The sequence below is a fragment of the Macaca mulatta genome, chromosome 13 (genome assembly GCF_049350105.2).
Source record: "Macaca mulatta isolate MMU2019108-1 chromosome 13, T2T-MMU8v2.0, whole genome shotgun sequence".
Taxonomy (NCBI): domain Eukaryota; kingdom Metazoa; phylum Chordata; class Mammalia; order Primates; family Cercopithecidae; genus Macaca; species Macaca mulatta.
Window position 1 is genome coordinate 57,870,360 of NC_133418.1, and position 24,181 is coordinate 57,894,540.

At 39.8% G+C, this 24,181-nt stretch overlaps 1 protein-coding gene and 1 pseudogene across 34 annotated transcripts in view; one reads left to right on the forward strand and one right to left on the reverse strand.

Moving 5' to 3' along the window:
* LOC114671950 (uncharacterized) overlaps nucleotides 1-24,181 on the reverse strand; it is a 474,108-nt gene that overhangs the window by 221,396 nt on the left and 228,531 nt on the right. For 28 of the 33 annotated variants that reach the window (XR_013402446.1, XR_013402466.1, XR_013402464.1 and 25 more), the window contains one exon: nucleotides 10,542-10,599. The exons of 4 other annotated variants lie outside the window; for them this stretch is intronic. Coding sequence is in view for 2 of the 29 variants with exons in the window: in XM_077958662.1 (XP_077814788.1) it covers nucleotides 10,563-10,599 (37 nt within the window). In the remaining 27 variants the exon portion in view is untranslated. Of the gene's footprint in view, nucleotides 1-10,541; nucleotides 10,600-16,432; nucleotides 16,582-24,181 lie in introns of all 33 variants that reach the window. One more of the 33 variants, XR_013402471.1, reaches the window with a different exon arrangement.
* LOC106993022 (DNA (cytosine-5)-methyltransferase 3A-like) lies at nucleotides 16,835-22,033 on the forward strand (annotated as a pseudogene). Its single transcript, XR_013402445.1, has 2 exons — nucleotides 16,835-17,575; nucleotides 17,884-22,033. The product of XR_013402445.1 is annotated as a DNA (cytosine-5)-methyltransferase 3A-like (transcript).

Consider the following 24,181-nt stretch of genomic DNA (forward strand, 5'->3'; position numbering starts at 1 on the left):
ATATTTTTTGTTACCTGTTCATTCATTCAGGCTTTACTGAACAGATGCACTTCTTGGTACTCGGAATATATCCCTGAATAAAAGAGATGGATCCAGGCCCTCCTGGATTACATTCTCCTGGGCCCGGGGGGAGGCTCAATGAACAATAAAGATAATAAATGAGAAAGTTCTTCCATAAACTAAAACATGTTATGTGCTAAGGAAGAAAGAAAATTTAGTAGGCTAAGGGAGTTAAGAGTTAGGAAGCTGGAGTTGGGGATTAAGGTAGCTTGCCTTCTTAAATAAAGTGATGAGGGGCCAGGCACCATTGGCTCACGCCTATAATCTCATCATTTTGGGAGGCCAACACTGGCAGCTCCCTTGAGCTCAGGAGTTCAAGACCAGCCTGGGCAACACAGTGAAACCCCGTCTCTACAAAAAATACAAAAATTAGTTGGGCATGGTGATGTGCACCTGGGGTCCCGGTTACTGAGGAGGCTGAGGTGGGAGGATCGCTTGAGCCCAAGAGGTTGAGGTTGCAGTGAGCTGAGATCACACCACTGCACTCCAGTCTGAGCAACAGAGAAAGACCATATATCAAAAAATAAAAGAAAAAGTGGTGACAGTAGACCTCATTGAGAAGATGCCTGACATTTCAGCTAAGATTTCTAGGAGTGAAGATGTGAGGATGCAGATATCTGGAGAGGAGCAGTACATGCTCAAAGAAAGGCAGATACCTCTAAGAACTGTGGCTCATTGCCCCAAGGAACATGAGAGGCCATCACAGGAATTTTCCCAGAGGAGAGTTGTGACCTGTTTCTAAATTCACAATTTGTACTAAAATCCATAAAGATTTTCTTTATATGTTTATTATTGTATTGTATTGCTTAGTGAACGCCCAGATAATTGGGAGTACACATATGTACTCAATATTGTAGCCATGTACACATATGTACCCAATATTACAGCTACAATATATTCATATTATAGCTATGCATTCAATAAATCAATTCAACTTTACAGTTAGAATAAGTATGTATGAAACTATAGTCTCCTATTCTAACTAATGCTCCCAAACCGCCATCAGGCACTGAGTGTTGGTGTTGTAGTTGGGAGAATGGAAAAGTGTTATTCTATCTAAATGTATTCACCCATTAACCATGAAGCCTAACTCAAGCATTTGTAGAATTGAATTCTACTGGCATTTATTCAGTGCTCGCTTCTGTGCCAGAATATGTGTCAGGCAAAATTGGGAATGAGGAGGCCCCGGCAGGGAAGGGTACAAAGCACAGAGTTTGGTCACTTAATCTTGACCAAATTCAGCTTCTCATTTTCAAAATAAAAAGGGAATATCTTCTATTGCTCAAAGTTTTGGTGGGGATTAAATCAGACAAGGCATCATCTACCTACAATTGTGTTGGTCACATATTTTGTAGTCACATAACAAATACCGCTTATCTCTCACCTGAGTAAATTAAATATGTCATTATTTTTAAATTAACTAAGATGAAGCCAAGGGAGAATACCCAGTTTACTACTGGAGAAGTTTCCCATCAGTGTACTATCAGCAGAAGATGATTTTTTTTTTAAAATAGGATTTTAAAATCCTATTTTGCAGATATAAAGAGTACGTATACATAATGGAGTACTATCCAGTCATAAAGAAAATGAGATTCTGTCATTCGCAACAACGTGGATAGAAATGGAGGTCATTATGATAAGTGAAATAAGCCAGGCATAGAGAGACAAACTTACATGTTCTCACTTATTTGTGGGAACTAAAATGTAAAACAATTGAACTCATGAAGACAGAGAGTAGAATGATGGTTACCAGAGGCAGGGAAGGGTAGTGGGGGGTCGGGGAATGGGGGGAAGTGGGGATGGTTAATGGGTACAAAAATATAGTTAGAAAGAGTGAATTAGATTTAGTGCTCAGTAGCACAATAAGGCAACTGCAGTGAACAATAATTAATTGTGAACTTCAAAATAAAAGAATGAAACTGGAACAACGTAGCACAAAGAAAGAATAAATGCTTGAGGTGAGGGATACCTCATTTACCCTGATGTGATTATTACTCATTGTAAACATCTCATTTACCTCATAAATATATACATCTACTATGTACTCCAAAATTAAAAATTTTTAAAACGAAACAACAACAACAAAATAACCTGGCACTTGAAAGCTTGGTTTCAGCCACTTCATTTTTGCTATTACATTGATAAAATTACATAACCCACTGAGGGTTAGATACCAGTGCCTGGCATGTATGGAAAAAATGCTTAGAAATGACAATAGCTATTGCTCATTGACTGCTTTGTGCCAGGAATTGCTCTAAGAACTTTATTTTGTATGAACTCATTTAATAACCAAAGTCACTACTGCTATCTCCCCATTTTACAGATAAAATACTGAGACAAAAAATGGTTAAGTGATGTGTCCACAATCACAACACAGTAGTTGTAGAACCTATACTCTTAATTATTTAGCTAATAAATTACTTAATTACTTCTTCACCTTCTCTCATTCCTCTCCTTTTTCTTTCTTCTCCTTCCCCTCCTGTCCCTCTTCTTCCCCCATTTCTCCATTTTTTCCCTCTTATTTCCTTCCCTCTTCTCTTCTTTTTTCTTTTGGTGAAACTTGAAATAGGGCCTGGGGTATAGTAAGTCTGGGACTGGGATGTATGGCGTGAGACAGCCACTTGCAAAGTCATGAATTAAGAAAAATTTCCCTTCGACTATCTCACTCTCTTCCTCAGTTTCCAATGGTCTCATGTGTCTCCTCCCAGCATCTCCTACATTTCCTATTGGCAGGGACTTGCTCTCATCTCTGCAAACTGTTAATTATATCCATCTGAGCTACTCTGAAAAGACAAGGCATTAAACATCTGGTATTTGAGAGGGAGAACAATCTAGCACAAACTGAGGTAGAGATATATTTAGGTGCAGAGGATTCCCAAAGTTCTGTCACAGAAAGCAACTCCTGCCACCTTCTAGTAAGGTCAGCCCAGAACAGGGGGAGTGTAAAGGGACAGCACAACAGTTGCCCTGGACCCTTGAACACTGGGCCCCTGGCCACTCAGAGACCTAGCCTTGAAATTTAGGGTTGGGTGCCATATTATCAGCTCAGCCACAATGCAATCCACTTTCTACATGTGTCTGGCTGCTCCACTTACCGCTTCCACCCTCCAACCTCACCCTCATGTTGCAAGGTTTGCAGGATCCAAGGTAAAAATCCTGGCTTAGACAGATCTATAAGAGGACTGCTTTGCCTGAAAGCAAGGATCCATTGGAGTCTGGAGTGCACATAGCTAAAGTACCCAATTAGCTGGGAGTTCATTTAGCAAACACAGTTCCCTTTATTTGATGTACTTTCAGTGTTGCTTATGAGCTATATTCTACTTAAGAGTATGAACTCACCAATTATTTGCCTTGCATTATGAATCATTTATCTAGTCAATCTAATATTCTTCCCTTATGCATCTTAATACCTCAATTAACTATTATGAGTCATTTGTTATTTGTATACCAGAAAACTGCTTTCCAAGTGATTACTTATTGGTCATAATCAATTAGGGAAGTTTTTAAACTATGGCTGTCTTACATAAATACACTGGTAAAGTTCAGCTCCTATGATTTCTGACAATTAAATTGTTCTGTCACTTGGGGACTCTCATTAATCTCAACTTGTCATCCTTGTTTATGCAGGTTATAGTGGGCTATGTGTATAAGTGAAATGAGATGCTAAAAGGCTTTGGCTTTTTAACTCTTTGATGAAAGTAAAATTGAAATAATTTATTAAAGTGGTGACTTTGAATTTGCACAGTTTGAAGGAACTGTATTCTGGACAGTGGCCTATGAACTTCACCATAACCCACAGCAATCTTTGTGTTTATTTGTGATTAAGAAACTAGAAATATGTGAACTAGTTCCTGACACCCCCACTGGATTCTTAATATTTGTATGTCTGCAGAAGAAAACCTCAGAGAAGAAATCAAATTGTCTTGCCCTCCTTGCTCTCCATCTTTACCAGTCAACTTTTAAAGGCACTGGATATAACTATTATATAATTGAGTAAAAGAAAAGAAACATCATAGTGGTCAGAAAGGTCCTAGGGAAAAATTTGAATGTTAAGTACTATCGATGAGGATTTGATCAATGGCAGGGCTTTAAATACAGGGAGATTTTATAAGGAGTACTACGGGATTAGTATTAAGATATAATTTACTGAGCATCATTATTTATGATGTGAGATATGCAAACAGTGCATTAATTAAATTCAGGTGTCTCTACCTTTAGCAAAACCTCTGACAATAATTAAATCATACAAAATAACCTAAGTCAACAGATTAGAAATCTGAACAGAAATCTAAGAGCCTTAATAAAGTCATAAATCACTGCAAAAGGAAATGGTGGGTATTCTTATTACACTGATAAAAAGTCTGAAAAGACTGTGCAATCATAGGGCTGATTAAAAAATGGATCTGAAATACAGCTGGAAGGAACAAGGGGAGCTCAGGTACCCAGATAAAGCGACTGAACAGAAACTGATTTAAGAAATAATCCTCAGACAAAAATATGTTTTTTAAGGAGTCCAGATCAACTTGACTTGCCAAGAAAATTCAAGTGGTCCCATATTGTTGAGCTACATCTCCCTGTGGGGTGCCAAGTTGAAAGGGTGAACAAATTCGTTCTTTAGAAAAAGGCTTTAGTAACTTTGAGTCTTCTAAGTGGTGCAGTATCTTGGGGCCACTCCCTGAAAGCAAAGAAATCACTGTTGACAAGGACTTTCCTCCAAGGGTTGAAATAGGATTACTACTTGGCATTAGACATCCCTTCTCATGATTCCATGATTCTGTTTTTAGTATTCTGCTGTCTCCTACACACGATGCCACTGGTGCCTTCTCTATGTAAATGCAGCTAACATTGACAGAATGCTTGTTACATGCCAAGCATTATAGTACATCCTCATTTATCTGCACAACACTAGAAAGTAGATACTATTATCAACCCTGTTTTATGCACAAATAGCATTTCAGTAATGTGCTCAAGGTTAAGGCAAGGATGTGAGCTCAATCTTCCTACCCTTAGATCCCAACTTGAACGATTCCCCTGGCTTCTCTCTCCCTTTGACCTTTAGTCTCCATGTCAGACCATCTCCTCATTCACCCCCTTCCCCCAGTGAATCTGAGAACCATGAGAGCAGCTAAATTGTCTATGGTGTCAATTCCTTGACAGCAAGAACTGCATCTTGTTTACTTTTCAATCTCACACACAGTGGGTATTGATGGTATTGGAGGAGGACAGTGAAAGAAAGAGGCAGAAGGAAGGAAAAGAGCTGCTGGACTCAGTGACTTGTCATGCCCATCCAGGTAGGCAGTCATGTGATAGAGAAATGTATGGAATGCCAGTTAAGAGACATAGTTGTTTGTCCAGCTTTATTGCTGGTTGGCTCTCAATTATTGAGCAAATAATTTAGTTTATCTTAGTCTTTGTTTCCTCAGCTATGAAATGAAGATTTGGCCCAGGTGACCACTCTGATACCTTGCTGATTCCACATTTTCTGATTTTATATTCATGTCAAAGGTGTTTTTTTCCAGTCCACTAATGACCGTGATAAACCTGTCTTGCCCCAAAACCCCTTCCATGTACCAAGCACTTTGTATGCATTATCTTCCTATGAGCCTCATAACAACCCTGTGAGGATAGTACTGACACCCCCATGCAGCAGAGTAAGGAAAATTTAACAGGTTTACAAGCTTGAGGTCATGTGGTTAGTCACTGGAAGTAAGGCAGATTTTGGTCTCATGCATTTAGAAATTTAGAAGCCTACTAAAGCTTGAGAACTGTTGAAATTATCAGTTAAATAGCTTCTTAGAAAGCACAAAATACTATCCTGTGATCTTGAAATGTTTCCAATGTGATTTCCTCAATCAACAGGGACTTGGGACTTGAGAAAAATGAAATCGTCACTGAAATGTGATTTTTGGAATCTACCATGTTCACAGTCACAACTGCATTTGTAACCCTGGGCAAGCATCTCACAAATGCATCAGATCACTGCAAACCTGTCAACACTTAGCTGTCTCTGCCATCTCTCCCAAGGCCGGCCCCTGGAGCACTTTCTGTCTGTACCATTCGGTTGTCACTTAATCACACACTCCCTCATCTAGCCAGTTGCCTCATGTGCCTTAGTCTTCCCTTGCCAACACAAACATAAGTTCCTTAAGTAAAAATCTGAGCTTTGTATTTCCTTCCAGACTTAGAATATCTATAACAAAACTGGACCCATTAAGTAACCCTCCTTTTCATTCAACCTATGCAGCCCATTTTCAGCAGAGGATCAATCAATGTGCTCTTTCTCTGCTTTAATTGTACTATCCTTAAAGTATTAGCCATCCCACAGTTCTGTACTCAACTGAAAAACATAGAAAGGTCTTCAGTACCAGAGCATGCTAGTAAGCCTGGTGTTTGACTGCCAAAGATAACATAATTCCAAGGAAAAGAATGTGAGCAGAAATGCTGCCTGCCTTCTGGAAAGAGGTTTGATTCTAACAGAGCTCTTCAGATGATAGTTCCATGTCAACCCTAAGCAAGTTTAAACTCAAACCTAAGAGAGATATGTGATGATAGAATCTCCAAGATCCTGAGGAATCTTGCCATCTTCTTCCCTTCCAGATATGCTTATTCCTGCCCCACTCCTATCAAAGAAAGCTGTGAGCATGGAATCAAGATTCCTTCTTACTCAGCAATATGGATGTCATGACTTTCTTACTTCTGATTTAAGAAATCCTGCACGGCAGAAAATCTTTCAGAAAATTCAAGACGTAGGGCCCAATTTAAAACAACAACAACAACAACACATAACATTATTCTAAAACATTATTCTAAAAAACAAAAACATTATTCTGAAAGTAATTCTCTGCCTGTAGAGCAAATGGGGCTTGGGTAAAAGGTCTTGATATCCCTTTGAGGACCTGTGGACTTTGCAAAGCACAGCAAAAAGGATTAATCACTGACCCTGAAACTCATCCCTCTTTGCAAGTTCTACTTTCCAGAATGTGAGCTCCACCCCTCCCAGAGTAAGTTGCACTATAACAATAGAGAGTTGAGTCACTTGAGGCAAAGTTGTTTGGTTTCAACAACTAAATACAGGGATATCTTCAGGATACATCCTAGAGTGTTAGTGATTCTTTTCCACTCATATCTGGAAAGTTGAGGTGCAAAATATCAAGATTCATCATAGTCATAAGATCCTTGGTATTTTTGTTATCTAAAGCAATAGGTTCCAAATGAAGATGAAGAGATAATAGTAGAACCAAGAATACCCAGCAGTAATAGTTACTATGTTCCAAGTACATACTGTGTATTAATACTAAGCACCTTTACTTTTTTATTTAATATTCACAAAAACCCCATGAAATAGATGTATTAGTCTGTTCTCACACTGCTATAAAGATATTACCCAAGACGGGGCAATTTATAAACAAAGAAGGTGTAATTGACTCACAGGTCCACATGACTGGGGAGGACTCCAGAAATTTACAGTCATGGCAGAAGGGAAAGCAGGCACCTTCTTCAAAAGGTGGCAGGAGAGAGAGTGAGCACGAGAGAGAAGTGGGGAAGAGCCCCTTATAAAACCATCAGATCTCGTGACAACTCAGTCACTATCATGAGAACAGTGTGGCGGAAACCACCCCTATGATCCAATCACCTCCCACCAGGTCTCTCCCTCAACACCTGGGGATAACAATTCAAGAGAAGGTTTGTTGAGGACACAAAGCCTAACCGTATGAGTAGGACTTATTCCCATTTTGTGCATGACAGTAATAAGCTCAGGAGAAGTCTAGTAATAACAGTTATTAGGTGGCAGAACTTGGATTCAAATGCAGAGCCCTCCTACTCCAAGTCTAGGAAATTAGCCACCAAACTTTAGTTTATTTGTCTATCCTTGCAAATGACTGGATTTTCAGGAATGATCTTGGAGTTTGGTCTGTGTGATTAATGAAGTTGGAGGAATTAGAGACAACTGCTAACTTGCATGGATACTTGCCCTTGGGCTCTGCCGAGTGGGTGCACTGGGTCCTTCAGGTTTGCTAGTTAAGGGACAGTGTCTCAATATAAGGCTGGTGTCAATGGGGAGAGTAAAAGTGCTGACTTTGAACATGGTCTTTGGAAGTAGTGTTATTTGAAAAAGCTGTGCAGTGTCAGAGCTGACCAAGAATCCAGCTGTGAACAGCACTCTAAAGAGTGTTGATAGAATCTGGGCTGTCCAGCTGTGAGGGGCCCGGAAGTGCTTGAAGAGGTGACAAGTGCTGGAGACCTCCTTTACCCCTCCCCAACAGCTGCTGCTGCTAACAACAGAAGCTGCAGAGACTCACAGCAGCCAAAAGTCACAACCACTACACCACACTCTCAGTCTTAAGGCATCACCACCAATCATGAGGGATGTAAATCAACTGCCCCCAAAGACAATGATGCCCCTGGAAGCTGCAGAAAAGAGCTTGGACACTAGGCCACAGTAATGACCTAGCCCCACTAAGGGCGACAGAGAAGCCAAAGCAGAGAAATTCTTCTTGATCTTTCCGCAGCTCCTCTACCTTAGGCAATGGGTAGAAGTTGAAGCTAGAGTATGACTTGTTAGCCAGTGATAATGTCGAAAATGCTATCAGCGTACTGAGTGTAAAGCAATCAGTAGGGGCTTTGGAGTCAACAGTACCTAGATTCAAATCCTGATCTTTCAGTGGACTTGCTATGCAATCTTGCTAAGTTAAATAAGCCCTTCAAGTCTTTCTTCATCATTAAAGACAATAATAGTAATTTCTGCTTAGAGTTATGGCAAACATTAAATGAGATCCTTTATAACTTGAGATACATAGTGGATTTCCAAAAATGTTAATTTTCTTCTCTCCTCTCATATATCCACAGAGGGATAAAAATAGCAATTTTCTGCTAATATATCCCATGAGGTTGGAAGCCCAGAAATGCCAGGTGAAAAAGTAAGCCAACTGTAGAGACTTTGAAGGGCAATGTAGATTGCTAGTGGAGATGCCACCGAGGAATGTGAGTGGGTTCCAGCAGGAAATACGTTAAAATGCTCAGACATACCCTTTCCCGTTTTGATTTTTTTTTTATTCCTACAATGATGTAAGTGTCTGTGGGCAATGTGACAAACACAGAGAGTGCTTCCAACTCCAGCATCTTTTGAATCAGTGTTTTAACCCAACTTGAAAATTGTATTCAACACTGTCAGATACAGAAGTTTGTAGGTAAATAAAAATGTTTGGAAGCTATGATTCCATCCTTACCTGTGAAGATACTCTCCTCGTTCAAGTCCAAGCCCGACTGCCATATGCTTTATCAACATTTCTGCTGCAAGTGGCAGAAACCTCAACTTAAACTGGCTTAAGCTAAAAGATATATGGCTCCTGAAGATGAAGAGTCTGGTTTAGCTTCAGTTCCAGACTGATGTAGACCTGAAATGATGTCAGCAGAACTCAGGTCCTCATCAGTCTGCTTTGGGTTGGCTATATTTGCGGATCTGGGTGGTGGCCCACAGTAGCTTCAAGACACCTTTGTCACAAAAACCCAGTACAACAGAAGAGGGAAACTGCGTCTTGGGTGGCACAAAGAAAAAATCTGAGATCCGGATTAGGGTTTTATGATTATTAGTAAACCCATCTGGGTCAGGTGGGTGGACTGGGAGCATTATCTTGGCTTGGAACATGAGACACCCCTAGGAATAAAGTCAGTGTCATAGTGAGTAAATGGGCCAAGACTAAGGAGGTTATGGTAACCCCAAAGCAAGTTGGGTACTGTTGACATGTAAGCAGCATGGATACTATGGAGCAAAATTTCCTCTAGTACACTCTAGCCCCTAAAACAACAGCCTTTACGTCCCTTAAACTTTACCAACTTCCTTTATGTCACTCATTTAGGGCTTATCACATGGAACTTTATATTTTAGGTTAATGATTAGTGCCTCAAGGGCAGAAGGTATCTTAAATCTTTGTCTCCATCAACATTGTCTTTCACAGTGCTTTGCCCATAGTGAGTAAATTAAGGGAATTTAATAGAAATTAATGAATTTAACACACGCAAGCATTGAAAATGAGTAATTGAAGTCAAAAGTTGAAATAGTTGGTCTGGGGAAGAGATTAAGAGGAAACAATGTTAAAATTATACAGTTTCCAGTTGAGTGGAAGAAAAGGAAATCAGGGGCCCTTTATGCAAAAGTCACTGTCAGAGACTTTGAAGTGTAATGTAGATTGCTGTCAGAAAACCCTAACTTCCTTAATGTGTCCGCTCAGTCGTCAAGAGATTGAGAGGACACATTGCTCACATGCACCAAAACCCCCATGGAAAACAAGCCTGAACTTTTCCAGTCAAACCAGCAAGAAAAGTATCCTAAAAGATGAAGGAGGCAGGAGAATTAATCGGAGTGTAGAGGATAGGGAGGAGGCAAGGGCTCCACAAAGAGAAAAATGGTTTTCCAGTAACTCTATCAAGAGTTTAGAGAAAAAGGCAAAAGTCCAGATAGGAAAATTCACTATCAAAATTACCCAAAAAGTCTGTCTTCAGGATTAGGCCTGTTCACCAATCTGGAGAAAGTCTTCATGGCTGCATAAGACAGAAAAGTTGATTTAGTCTTTTAAATACAATCTCACTCTTTTAAAATTAACTTCCAGGCCTATCAGGGCATGGAGTGTATATTGCTTCTATTTTATTAAGAATTGTCCATTTCACCTTGTCAGGAATGCACAGCACACACACACAAGTATAAGAAATTTATTATAACCCCATTGTTGAGAACGACATTTCAACGGAGAATTTCCCTTTAAGAGAAAAAGCTAAATGTGTCTTTCGGTTAACAGGACATTAGACAACATAGAACAGGAGGTGGCAAACTATGGCAAGTAGGCCAAATTCAGCTTGATGTCTGTTCTTGTAAAATTTTATTGTCACACAGCCATACCCATTTGCATACTGTTGTCTAATGGCTGCTTTCTAAACCCGTAAGAGCAGAGTTGAACCATTCCAACGAGAATTGTATTAGCCACAAAGCTTAAAATATTTTAGCATCAGTGAGAGTCCCTAACAGGAAGATGTGCCAACCCTGGCCTAGAAGAAAGAGAATTCCAGCCCATAAGAAACAAGAGTGCTTTTTCTACCAGTTCTCAAAGAATCAGACATGTTAATAGTAAGATGATTGCATGGTGTTTGTCATCATCAGTGAGGACTTACAGACTGTGAGTAAAGAAGCCAGGAACAGAGAAAGGCAGAAGTGGCGTAGGAGGCCACTGAGGAATCCAGAGGGGTGAGATAAGGGAGGGCAGAGGTGTGTGTCAGGCCTCCATGGGGCAAGAGAGAAAGACAGGAGCAATTAGCAGAAAAGCATGCCGTGGCTTTGTCTGCCTCAAAATGTTTCTTTCCCCTGCTACTGCTGTACATTTCAATGTTTTATTTCTCCAACCGTCTGAGCATTACCAAACAGTTATTATCTGAGCTTCTAACAAACAATTATTCCAGCTCCTAATTTATATTTCAATCATTTTAACTACTGATCTTATGATCACATCCAGGCTCTGATCACATTAGTGTCTATTAGCTATGCAGCAACCAATAAAATCTGCATGAGAGACTTATTCCATATATACTCCCTTAGTACAATTTATTAAAATAATGTAGACTATTAACTTTTAAACTAAATGTAATATATATATTTAATATAAAAATTCTCATTACTGTGATTAATAAAATTTTTAGTGTAAGTTGATATTTAGTTAGAGAAAATGAACAAGATAAGCCAACTGAACTATTTCACTTACATTAATTTAATTAAATATGACTTTTACATTATGTAGGATCACGTACATACCACTGATAATTCTAACATATTTAAGGAATCAAAAAGTAGACCCACTATCAAAGATACAATTAAATCACTAATGGTCTTTCTTTCTTTTTTTTTTTTTTTGAGACAGAGTCTCGCTCTGTTGCCCAGATTGGAGTGTAAGTGGCACAATCTTCGTTCATTGCCACCCCTGCCTCCTAGGTTCAAGAATTCTCTGCCTCAGCCTTCTGAGTAGCTGATTTTACAGGTGCCTGACACCACGCCTGGCTAATTTTTGTATTTTTAGTAGAGACAGGGTTTCACCGTGTTGGCCAGGATGGTCTTGAACTCCTGACCTCCCGCCTTGGCGTCCCAAAGTGCTGGGATTACAGGCATGAGCCACCGCGCCCAGTCACTAATGGTCTTTCTAGATAAAGCATACTAATCTCCCTCACTTTACTAGATAGGCTCTCAAGAATTAAACAAGTTGAAAAGTAATACAGTAATACTGCTTGGTTTTCCTCCTTAAAAATCTCTTTGTTTCAGTTTTTTGTTTGTTTGTTTGTTTGTTTGTTTGTTTTCCTTTTCAACTGCACTAGGGTTGTGTGTGTGTATAGGGAAGGGAAGAGACAGGGGCAGGAGGTGAGGGGCAGAGAGAAAGAGAAAGAGAGAAAGTAACAGATACAGAGAAAGGGAGAAGCAGATTCCATGCTGGTTCTGTGCGTTATCTCTCTTTGTATAGAAATCTTTCCCCAAATAATTTCAGGATGTATATGCTGGTCACATTCCACTTTCTTCCTTCTGACCTTCTGTCTCCAGCTGGACTGACATACCTGCCCTGACACTTTCTAACTTTGTGACCTCTGGTAGGTAAGATAACTACTTCAGCCTGGTTTCTCCATTAGTAAAATGGGAATGGTGTTGGGGGTGGCATTGTACGGCTTAAGTGAGATGGGTAGATACAGTCCAGCCTTCAGTTGCTACCTCTCAGAGCTGGAAGCCTCTGCTGCTGCCTCTGAAAATGTTGATTGACTACTTGTCTTCAAGCATTAGCACACGGCCAGTACGGCCAAATTATCTTCTACACTTCAAAAGTCTTTCCGAGGCTGCCACGGCCTTGAATCCACCCTATCGCTCTTTTCTGCTTTCCTTGTCTTCTGTGCTGATGGCATTCCACTGACCCCTACGTTGTGCCATGATGGTTAAGGACTAAAAGGTGGAAGAGGAGAGTGAATTGAGCACCAGTACTGGGGTCTGATGGATCTATGCTTGAGTCTCAGCTTACTGACTGCGTGGCATTGGGTATTTAGTCTCTTTAAGTCTTGGCTTTCATCTCTACTAAGTGGGATGACCAATAATTGTACTTACTACTGGGGCTTTTTGTGAATACTAAATGGTTACTGCAGATAAAGTGCTTACAAGAGTGTCTGGCCCATAGTCAGAGCTTAATAGCAACACTATCAACAACAAATGAGACAGTGACTCCTAGAACAACAGCACTGCTCTTTGGTGGCTGGATCATGCACTTGTGGTGAGTTTAGGACTTGGGGAGACCCAGAAACATGTCTGCAGCTAGCAGAGCAGTTGGCAGTGTGAAGATTCCATTTTTGAGAAGAACAGAGAGCTTTTTCTATATTATCCTGCTTCCCACAGTGAGGTAGAAAATGGGACACTGGAAGACTCCAACTCCATGTTCATTTTTTGACATTAACTCATTAAAAGAGAAAAAATCTCCTAAACCAACAAGTAGTGCCAAGGAAAGTCACTGATGCCCCCTCCTTAGGCTCTATCAGGTTATTTTTAAAGGGTCTGCTTGAGAATGACTGAAGCTACGAGTATAACCAGAAACACAGCCACTTTCAGAGGGCAAGATCAAAGTGAAAAAATGAAAATTTACCCCTAAAAGTTGTCACTTTCTGGAATGTACCAAGAGCCCTGATGTTTGATAATCAGGTTTCATACCCCAAAGCAAGGTACTTCTGCCTCCATTGCTAAGAAGGGACAAGGATGAGCTGAAAACAAAACACTGACTTTTGGGTCTACGATGAGCACTAATTTTTGTAATTCTTAAACCAGGAGGAGAACCTGAACCCAGCCTGAATTATCGCCCAATCTCCTTAATAAATGTGGACAGGGAAATCTCAGGAAAGGTGCTGGCTAATAGGCTGGAACAGATATTCCCACACCAAATCCATCCCAATCAGGTAGATTTATTTGGAACAGACAGTCAGGCAATAATAGGAAGCAATTATTAAATTCAGTACAGTGAACTTCTGGAGACAGAGAAGGGCCCATGGCTGCCATTCCACCTCCTTCTCTGAAGGGCTTTTGATCACCTAGCCACCCTGCCCCTCCCCTTCATTCAGCAATAATTTGGACTGAAGGCAGCATTGTTCAGGGGGAGCTCTCAAGACTCACAAGTCCTCCCCACCCCTCTCAGTAACAAACTAGTTAATAGGACTTGTGTCATCACCTTTGTCAATTTCCCTTGCCCCATGACCCTTATTTTAAATCAAAGTTATGTTAGAAACCTGTAGAAGAGGCTTATTTCCTCTGTCAATAAACCCATTACTTCTAAGAATCTGTCCTTTCTTTGCATTGTAAGGTGCTATTTGGGGGTCAATGGCATGGGCTCCGGAGCCAGACTCTCCCTGATTTGAATTCTGCACCCAGTACATGTCAGCTGGGCATATGACTTAGACTTCCTGTTTCAGGATTTTTTCCTGTGAAATGGGGATCTTGTAGAATGAGCTTCACTGAGGTGTACAAATCAAACAACATCACGCAAGTCAAGGGCAAGTTAATTAAGTTAGTGCCTGCCACATAGTAAGTGCCCAATAAATTTTAGCAAGCGTTATCATCACCATCCTTATCATTTTTGCAGGAGTTATCCGTTGCATCTGAGACTCTCTAGTTCCAACTTCACAAGAAATTGATTTCATTTTAATAAATAATTTAAGAAATCTCTCTTCTCTATTTTATTTTCTGAATTCCACATTCCTGAGTAAATCTCAGGTAAAACTCAGCTATCTGTGATTTTTTAAGTTATTGTCACTTGTTCAATATTGCCTCTAAAATTTGTTCAATTTCTCTTTCCCCTTCTTCTGGAGTATTCTTGGGTTATCTCCTAACAAAGCTTTATTGAAAAGCCTTAAGTTGCATCTATTTCATGCCCAATGATTATATTATCTTTTTCACACGTTCCATTAGCTCATATATATATATATATATATATATATATATATATATATATATACACACAGACACACAGACACACACATGCATAATCATGCCTGTGTCTCTATCATTTAACTTTTGATTAATGTGTCAGTTCCTCTGCATTTGCTCTTCCTCCTGTCAATATTTCCTTTAAGTACATTCTCACTTTTAGGTATGGAATCTGTGTCTCAGATTTCTGTAAATTGCCCCTACTTCTAAGTAAAGTGTCTTCTTTGGGTTTAAGAGGGTTTAAGAAGATAGATAGATAGAGAGAGAGAGAGAGAGAGAGAGAGATAGACAGACAGACAGACAGACAGAGATAGATGAGATAGATAGATAGATAGATAGATAGATAGATAGATAGATAGATGATATAGTTTTCACTGATTTCCTGACAGGAAAGAATTATTGATGGCCCTTTTAGTATATGTTTAATGTACTTCCACTTTTATCTTTAAGAAGAAAAGATAAAGGTGGAAATATATATGCAATTTCATTATAAGGTGCTATTTAAGGGTCAATGGCATGGGCTCTGAAGACAGACTCCCTGATTTAAATTCTGGACCCAACACATATTAGCTGGGCATGTGATTTAGGCTTCCTGTCTTCAGGGTCCTTAGCTGTGGAATGGGAATCATGTAGTACGAACTTCACTGGGGGGTTGTACAAATCAAACAAGCTCACACAAGTTAAGGGCAAGTTAACGAAGTTAGTGCTTAACATATAGTAAGTGCTCAATAAATGTTAGCAATAATTGTCGTCACCATCCTCATCATTTCTGCAGGAGCTATTCTTTATATAATTTGTATACATATATAGTATGTTTTGTATACTGCCACTGTTATCTTTAAGAAAATGAAAAGATAAAGGTGGAAGTATATAAAGCATATACTAAAAGGAAAAGAAAATCACAAATTCCTTTACCTTCCAAAAATTTATTGACTTCCAAAAATGTACTGCGTTTTAAAATAATGTATCTGTTGAAAATGATAATTTTAATAGCACCTTGCAGAATAACTAAGTGCTTAGTAAGTTTTGTAAAGCTTTGCAATGAACTGTGCTGAGTCTATGATAAGCTCCAATACTTTCTTCATGGAAGTAAATGACATTTAAGTAGAGTCTTGAAGCATCAAGTGAAGGTGAGAAATGCATTCGGGGCAGAAGCTAAATGACCATGGGCCCAGAGGAAAGAATAATCTAGAGGCCTTTGGCAAGTCAGAAGTCCTGAGTAGAGCTAGGTATGCAGAGGCTATAGGGTGAAGATTCTTTAAGATAAGCCTGTCTTGCTTGTTTTATTGTATATATATATTTAAGCTGTACAAATGATGTTTGGAAACCTACATATAGTGGTTGTATACACTTACATATAGTGGTTAACCACAGACAAGCAAATTTACGTACCCATCATCTCATATCTTTCAGCCATGTCTGAAAAGTTGGATGATGAGGTTGTGAAAAGCCTTGAGAGCCATGCCAAGGAATTTTGACTTCATCCCAGTATCTGGGTCAGCAGAGAGTCATAATCAGAGCAATGATCTGAGTCGATTCATCTGGATTAATAAGGGAAAAGGTAGGAGCAAGAGAGGAGACCCATTAGGAAGCTTCTGAAATGAGTTCGACAAGAAGTAATAAAGGTTTAAATGAGAGTAGTATCAGCTAAAAAGAAAAAAAGGCATCGCATCTCTTAGGAGTGAAATTGAAAGGACTGGCAATTAATTGGATGTGGAATTCCAAGTAAAATATGCTGAAGATGCTGAGCGGACCTCAGAGGGCTACACGTGGCCTCATGGGCTGAGAAGAAAGGCCGAGGTCACTGCAGTAATGAATGTTGCGGAAGAAAACTAGAGCTCAGAGGAGTCTGCAAAGGTGGAAGAGGCTAGCCCTGCTGCTGTGTGGCAGCCCAGCAACCCACATCCCCCACTGTCGTTACCACACCTGAGCCTGTGGGGACTGATGCTGGGAACAAGTACACTAAAGTGGGTGATGATGAACCAGAGTACAAGGACAGCTGGGGCTTTGGCACTAGGAAGTTGATGTGAGGAAAACTGCGGGGCTTCTCCTGGAGGCCACATTGTGTCTTGGTGGATGACAGGCCAGAGTCGAGCAGCTAAAGGCACCCACTGTGTCATGTGGTTTGGAGAAGCGAGTTCTCAGTGCTGTATGTAGAGAAGCTGATGCCACTGAGCTCCTTTTGCAGTGTGTTCCACCAGACCACCTATAATACAACAAGCAGCCCATGTACCGCAAAGCCATCTACGAAGTCCTGCCGGTGGCCAGCAGTGTACAGGGGAGCTGTTCCCAGAGAGCAATGACAGCAATGAGAGTGACACTGCCAAGGTCACAGAGTTGCAGAGCAACTAGATATTCGGATGGACCTTTGGGAGGCTCCAGCCTTTTGCCCCCAAGAGACTGGAGCCAAAAGAAGAGGAGAAGAATCCCAACAAAGAAGTTTATGCACACGTGTGGGTTGACCCTGAGGCAACTGCTTATGCACCACCCCCTCCAGCCAAAAAGCCCTGAAAGAGCAGAGCTAAGAAGCTCAACATTGGGCTTGGCGTGGTGGCTCACGCCTGTAATCCCAACACTTTGGAAGGCTGAGGCCGGTGGATCACGAGGTCAGGAGATCGAGACCATCTTGGCCAACATGGTGAAACCCCGTCTCTACTAAAAAATACAAAAATTAACTAGGTGTGGTGGTATGTGCCTGTAATCCCAGCTACTGGGGAGGATGAGGCAGGAGAATCACTTGAACCAGGAAGTCGGAGGTTACAGTGAGCTGAGAGCGCCATTGCACTCCAGCCTGGTGAGAGAGCAAGACTCTGTTTCAAAAAAAACAAAAAAGGAAGCTCAACATCAAGGAGATTGTTGATGAACACACAAGAGTAGCTGGTGTACAAGGTGAGGCAGAAGTGCCAGAACATCAAGGAACTTTGTGTCTCTTGTGGGAGCCTCAATGTCCCTCTGGACAGCCCCTCTTCGTGCTAGGAATATGACAACATTGCAAGAACTGCTTCCTGGAGCGTGCATACCAGTATGATGATGATGGCTATCAGTCCTGCTGCACCATCTGCTACTGGGGGCATGAGGTGCTCATGTGCTGGAACAACTGCTGCAGGTGCTTTTGCGTGGAGTGTATAGACCTCTTGGTTGGGCCAGAGGTTGCCCAGGTGACCATTAAGGAAGATCCCTGCTACATGTGTGAGCACAAGGGCACCTACGGGCTGCTGCAGCGATGGGATGACTGGCCATCTCAGCTCCAGATGTTCTTCCCCAATAACCATAACAAAGAATTTGACCCTCTGGAGATCTACTTGCCTGTCCCAGCTGAGAAAAGGAAGCCGCCCATCCAGGTGCTGTCTCTCTTTGATGGGATTGATATGAGGCTCCTGGTGCTGAAGGGCTGGGCATTTGGGTAGACCACTACATGTCTCGGAGGTGTGTGAGGATGCCATCACGGTGGGCATGCTGTGGCACCAGGGGAGGATCATGTACGTTGGGGACGCTAGAACCATCATGCAAAAGCAAAACTAGGAGTGGGGTCCATTCTCTTCAATGGCCTCTCCATTGTCAACCTTGCCCACGAAGGACCCTACAAGGGCACTGGCCAGCAGTTCTTTGAGTTCTACCACCTCTGCATCATGCACAGCCCAAGGAGGGAGATGATTGCCCTTCTAGTGGTTCCTTGGGAGTGTGGTGGCCATGGACATTAGTCACAAGAGAGACATCTCACAATTTTTTTATTCTAATCCTGTGCCAAAGCAGTGTCAGCTGCACACCAGAACTGCTATGCCTGTGGTAACCTTCCCAGTATGAGCAGGGCATTGGCATTCACTGTGAGTGTAAGCTGGAGCTGCAGGAGTGTCTGGAGCATGGCAGGAGAGCTAAGATCAGCAAAGAGAGGACCATTACTACTAGGTCAAACTCCATAATGCAGGGCAAAGACCAGCATCTCCCTATCTTCATGAATGAGAAGGAGGACACCTTAGGTGCACTGAAATGGAAAGGGTATTTGACCTCCCTGTCCATTATACTGACATCTCCAACATGAGCCATTGGGCAAGGTAGAGAGTGTTGGGTGGGTCGTGGACCATGGCAGTCACCTGCCATTTCTTCACTCCACTGAAGGAGTATTTTGGTTGTGTGTAAGGGACATGAGGGCAAACTGAGGTAGTGACACAAGGTTAAACAAACTAAAATAAAATAAAATAAAAAAACCCACAAAACATAGTAAAACCTAGCAATGTAAGGATGGAGAGAAGTATCAGCACCCAGAAGAGAAAAAAGGAATTCAAAACGAAACTACAGAGGCAGAAATAATGGAGGGCTTTGTCTTGCAAAAAGAGTTGGACATCATCTCCTGATTTTTCAATGTTTTTCTTCAGCTCTATTTAAAAACAAAACCGAGCTCCCTTCCCTTCCTCCTCTGCCCCCCACCTATTTTTTTTTTTTTTTTTTTTTTGTAAACACTTTTGTTTTCTACTATTTTCCATCCATGTTGCTGCAAAAGACATGGATGGAGTTGAAGGCCATTATGTTAAGCAAATTAATGCAGAAACAGAAAATCAAATACCACATATTCTCACTTATAAGTGGAAGCTAAACATTGCATACATATGGACACAAAGAAGGGAACAACAGACACAGGGCCTACTTGAGGGTGGAGAGAGGGAGGAAGTTGAGGATTGAAAAACTACCTAATCAGGTACTCTGCTTATTACATGGGTGGTAAAATAATCTGTACACCAAACACCTGTGACACACAATTTATCTATATAACAAACATGCACATGCACCCATGAACCTGAAACAAAAGTTAAAAAAAGGATGGGGGGGATGTACTATGTCTTTTGGCTCCAAACCCATCTTTCTATGTTCAGCTTTGGGATGCTGGGCATGGGACTCTACAAACATCCTTTCTCCTTGGCTAGCTGGCTTCCTACTGTGTTCTACTAACGGGAATGACAGAAAGAGACAGAAAACCTCAAGAGGCAGAAGGGGCATGCTTCTTCCTGTTTGCTCACTGTTCTAGTCGGCATCACCCCAGCTACAGCCCTTCGCTTTGGAAATGGCAGTTATTTCCAGTTTCCAGTTATTTTCCACTTCTACAATCAGTCTCATGTTGCACCCCTTCAAGGTACTAGAGGGGGCTCTTTCCAGAGGTCCAAGACCCAGCTTCATAAAGACTTTTCTCCTAGTCTGTAGCTTCTAATAATAACAGCCTTCCCCTTGAGGCTCAGATTGGGTTTAAGAAACCTGACTTTGTAAACTGTACACCAAGTTAGTACACAGTAGTTATTAAAAGGAGAACAAATACTATTTTTTTCTAGTTGAGAATCAGGACAAGAAATTAGGTGGGTTGGATCATATTCCAAGGTCTGACTCTCTTTCCATCTTCTCTGTGCTCAAAGCACTCATTTGGTACCTAGGCTAGATAATGTCACCTGTACACATGATTTGGGGTCAACGTGGTCCACATTGTCCTCATTTTGTCTATGCCTTGACTATTGGATCCGTCAAGAGGTAAACCCACCAAGCTAAGTAGACCCTTCCACCAGCATATCAAAGAGCAATCATCTTGGTTGCACTGTCTTATTCAGACTTTTCTCTTCCAGTCCTTAATGGTGTCAGACTTCCACAAGACACCACATTCAACATTTGAGTTATTTTGCAAGAGAAAGTTTAAATCAATTGAAAAAAGAGGAATCAACTTCAATAAGAAATACAACAGGAAATAGGAAAAAGGAATCTGTCTTAGTAATACTTAGACTCTTCTTAAAATAAAATCTATTTCCTGAATGTACCATAATTTCTGAGGTTGGCAGACCTTGGTGCCTGTGCCTCATTGTTCTATCTATCAAACTAAAGGCCATGAAAAGCTCTGAACCACAATGGAAAAAACACATCAAGATCTAAAAGATGCTATCAAAGACCTCTCTGGGGAACACCGTCTTCATGGAATCACCAGAAAGAAGCCCAGGCTGAGTCTTTAAGAAACTTAAGAAAAATTATGCAAATAACTCAATCTCAGCTCCAGGGACTTCCTCTTACTAAAATCCATGCTAACTCAAACACATAAAATGATTAGGACCACCTTTTCAGTACACGGTTTTGTTTCATAAACTAAAGAGCCCTGTGTTGTCTAAAACAATAGAGAAATTAACTTGATCTGAGCTGCTGTTTGGGCCTGAATTTTGAAAAGCTATGCCTCTTAATTCTACCCTGAGTTTAAAATATGGCACACCTGGACAGTCTGGTTCTCTCCAGGGAATGTACTAACTCTGGATTTTTTTATACTTCTGAAGTCCACCATATGGAACAACTGTGTCATTAAAATGGGCATTAAAAATATTTGTTCACTCAGCTAGATTTAGACAGATAGTAATATTTGGCAATTATATAGTCCCTCTCACCTGTCCATCTCAAAGTAAGCAATTTATAAACACATATTGTTATAAACTTTTTATAAGCTGGAGAATGTCAGCTTTTCCCTCTGAAGAAAACAGCTCCTGCATGCCATACACTAAATCCATACCAAGTAAGAGATGGTGCAAAATCAAAAAGCAAAATATATACACCTAATCTGTACTCATACAAATTAAAAATAAAAATTTTTAAAAAGCAGTCCAAGAATGTTAAGTATATAGTATCTGAAATAGTAACTACAATTTGTCCACCCTGAGCAGGGAAAAACAGAAACACTGCTTGTATTGAAAATATTTGTTTTCTCTTTTCTAGCCTTGGATCCACAAAAACAGACTTTTTCATAATAGTTATAATACTGTTACTTAAATAACTGTGAATAAAATTGGTTAAAACCTCATAACCACTTCACTTTAGCAATTCAGTGTCTGGCAATAAGAATTAATAGTCTCCCTATGCAATTTCAATTAGGTTTTCCATAATTGCCATCCATTTGCATATCTAGCTCTTTAGGTCTATTTCTCAGTAGTTCAGAACTCAGAGATGTAGAAAGATAGTTCATTGTTCTTTACAGACCACTAACATTCCTTGGAACATAATATATGCATATAACTTATTTATATTTCTCTTTTCTTCTGACCTCAGTCTGTCTATTAAACAATGCCTGCTTTCCTTTTCACACCACCTTTACTCTGTGACTTCTTTACTTGTGTAGCACAAAAGATTTCTAGGGGATAAATGTCACATACTCAGGAAAAGAACTGAGCTTCAGACTATCTTCATTTATCAAACATGTTGATACAGATTACAAAAACATAAATATGGATTTAAAATATATCTTACATATACATACATAACTTCACAAAAGTTAAAGAGGGTAGGACAAAGCTCATTGTATCAAATTCAGCTCCTGGGAGGTGCGGAAGGGCCAATAGTGTGAATAGAACATCTAGGCAAATATTCCACAAGAGATGAATGCATTGTTTGCAACTCAGTGGACAAATGCTTGAGGGGATGGATTCCCCATTCTTCATGATGTGCTGATTTCACATTCCATGCCTGTATCAAAACATCTTATGTACCCCATAAATATACATATGTATATACCTACTATGTATGCACACACACAAAAAATACTTTTTTAAATGAGATGAATGGATGAAATAAGGCAGCCAATTACGGACGGTCTCAGGTGATCAAAAAGATTCCTGTCTATATAGTCTGGATAATATATGCTTAATATAAGAATATCTTCTACTATATATGCTTAATATAAGAATATCTTCTACTAATGATTCCCAGATGATAACATTTTAAAGTATCAATTTTTAAAGAGGTTACTTATAATGAGCATGTTTTCCATAATGTTTAGGAAAGATTGGAAACTCAAACAGTTACAGGAACTAGACAGGTAATATTAATGAGTGAAATATGCAGGTGTATAATAACGGGGAGAAGTATATAGTAACAATAGTTTGTTGTGATTTATATCCTAATGGAAATTCTTTCTATAAGCACATAGCATATATGTTTACATATTTATTGATAGGTGCATATGTAAACATGTGGAAATTAAGTACCTACACACACATGCATATACATGTATGTTCCATAATTTTTAAATAAATCTGATACAACCCTATTAAACGGGACACACATGCACCCTTTGAAATGGGTAGCTGCCTCTCAGCTCAAGGCAATCGCTTTCTTGCAAGAATGTAGGCCCATAAGGACAGATATTCTGACTTCTCAACAAGAACTGCAAGTTTTCACTTTTTTGAAAGCGAAATATTTTAATTTTTAAATGTTGGCTCCAATTTTCTTTAAACCCTCACATGTCAAGTAACAGCACGTCAACTAGTCAAATCTTGTTCTTTAGCTATAAGCTTGCAATCATTAGTGCCCAATAAAGCTTGTATTTCATGTCTGGGAAGAAAATGAGGGGAAACCATACATTGTTTAAAGTTTAGTTTTTGGCATCCACAGAAATAAAGATTTATAATATAAATTAAGTTCACTATTTGAAAATAGTTATATTTCTTGAAAAATTGTGTTTGTGAATGAGATTTGTCCTCAATACACAAAAAGCTTTTTTAAATCAGTAAGAAAAATGGACACAAAAAGTTATGTATAAGAATATGTGTAAATTATATGAACATGCAAATATTAGAAAGAAAAAGCACATGACTATTAAACATAGAAAAGGATGGTTAACCCCAGTGTTATGCAACTCATTGAAAATTTTTAAGGATTATAAATATAATTAAAATATCATAAAAATGAATTATGCAATATAAATAAACATATATTAGATATAATTATATAATAATTTTATATATTTATATAAAGTAATTTTTATAATGCTTATATATAATTATATACTATATATGTTAAAGAATAGCAAGAGTGATTTTTACTCCAGTTCCCAGTAAGTTCATCTCCTTCTGAAACCACCTCAGTCTGAACTTCACTGTCCATGTGACTATCAGCATTTTGGTCACAACCATTCGACAAGTCTCTAGGAAGGTCCAAACATTCCCTCATCTTCCTGTTTTCTTCTGAGCCCTCCAAACTCTTCCAATCTCTGCCTGTTACCCAGTTCCATAGCTGCTTCCACATTTTCAGGTATCTTTATAATAGTACCCTACTCCTGGTAACAATTTTCTGTATTAGTTCATTCTCACACTGCTATAAAGAACTACCTGAGACGGGGTAATTTATAAAAAAAAA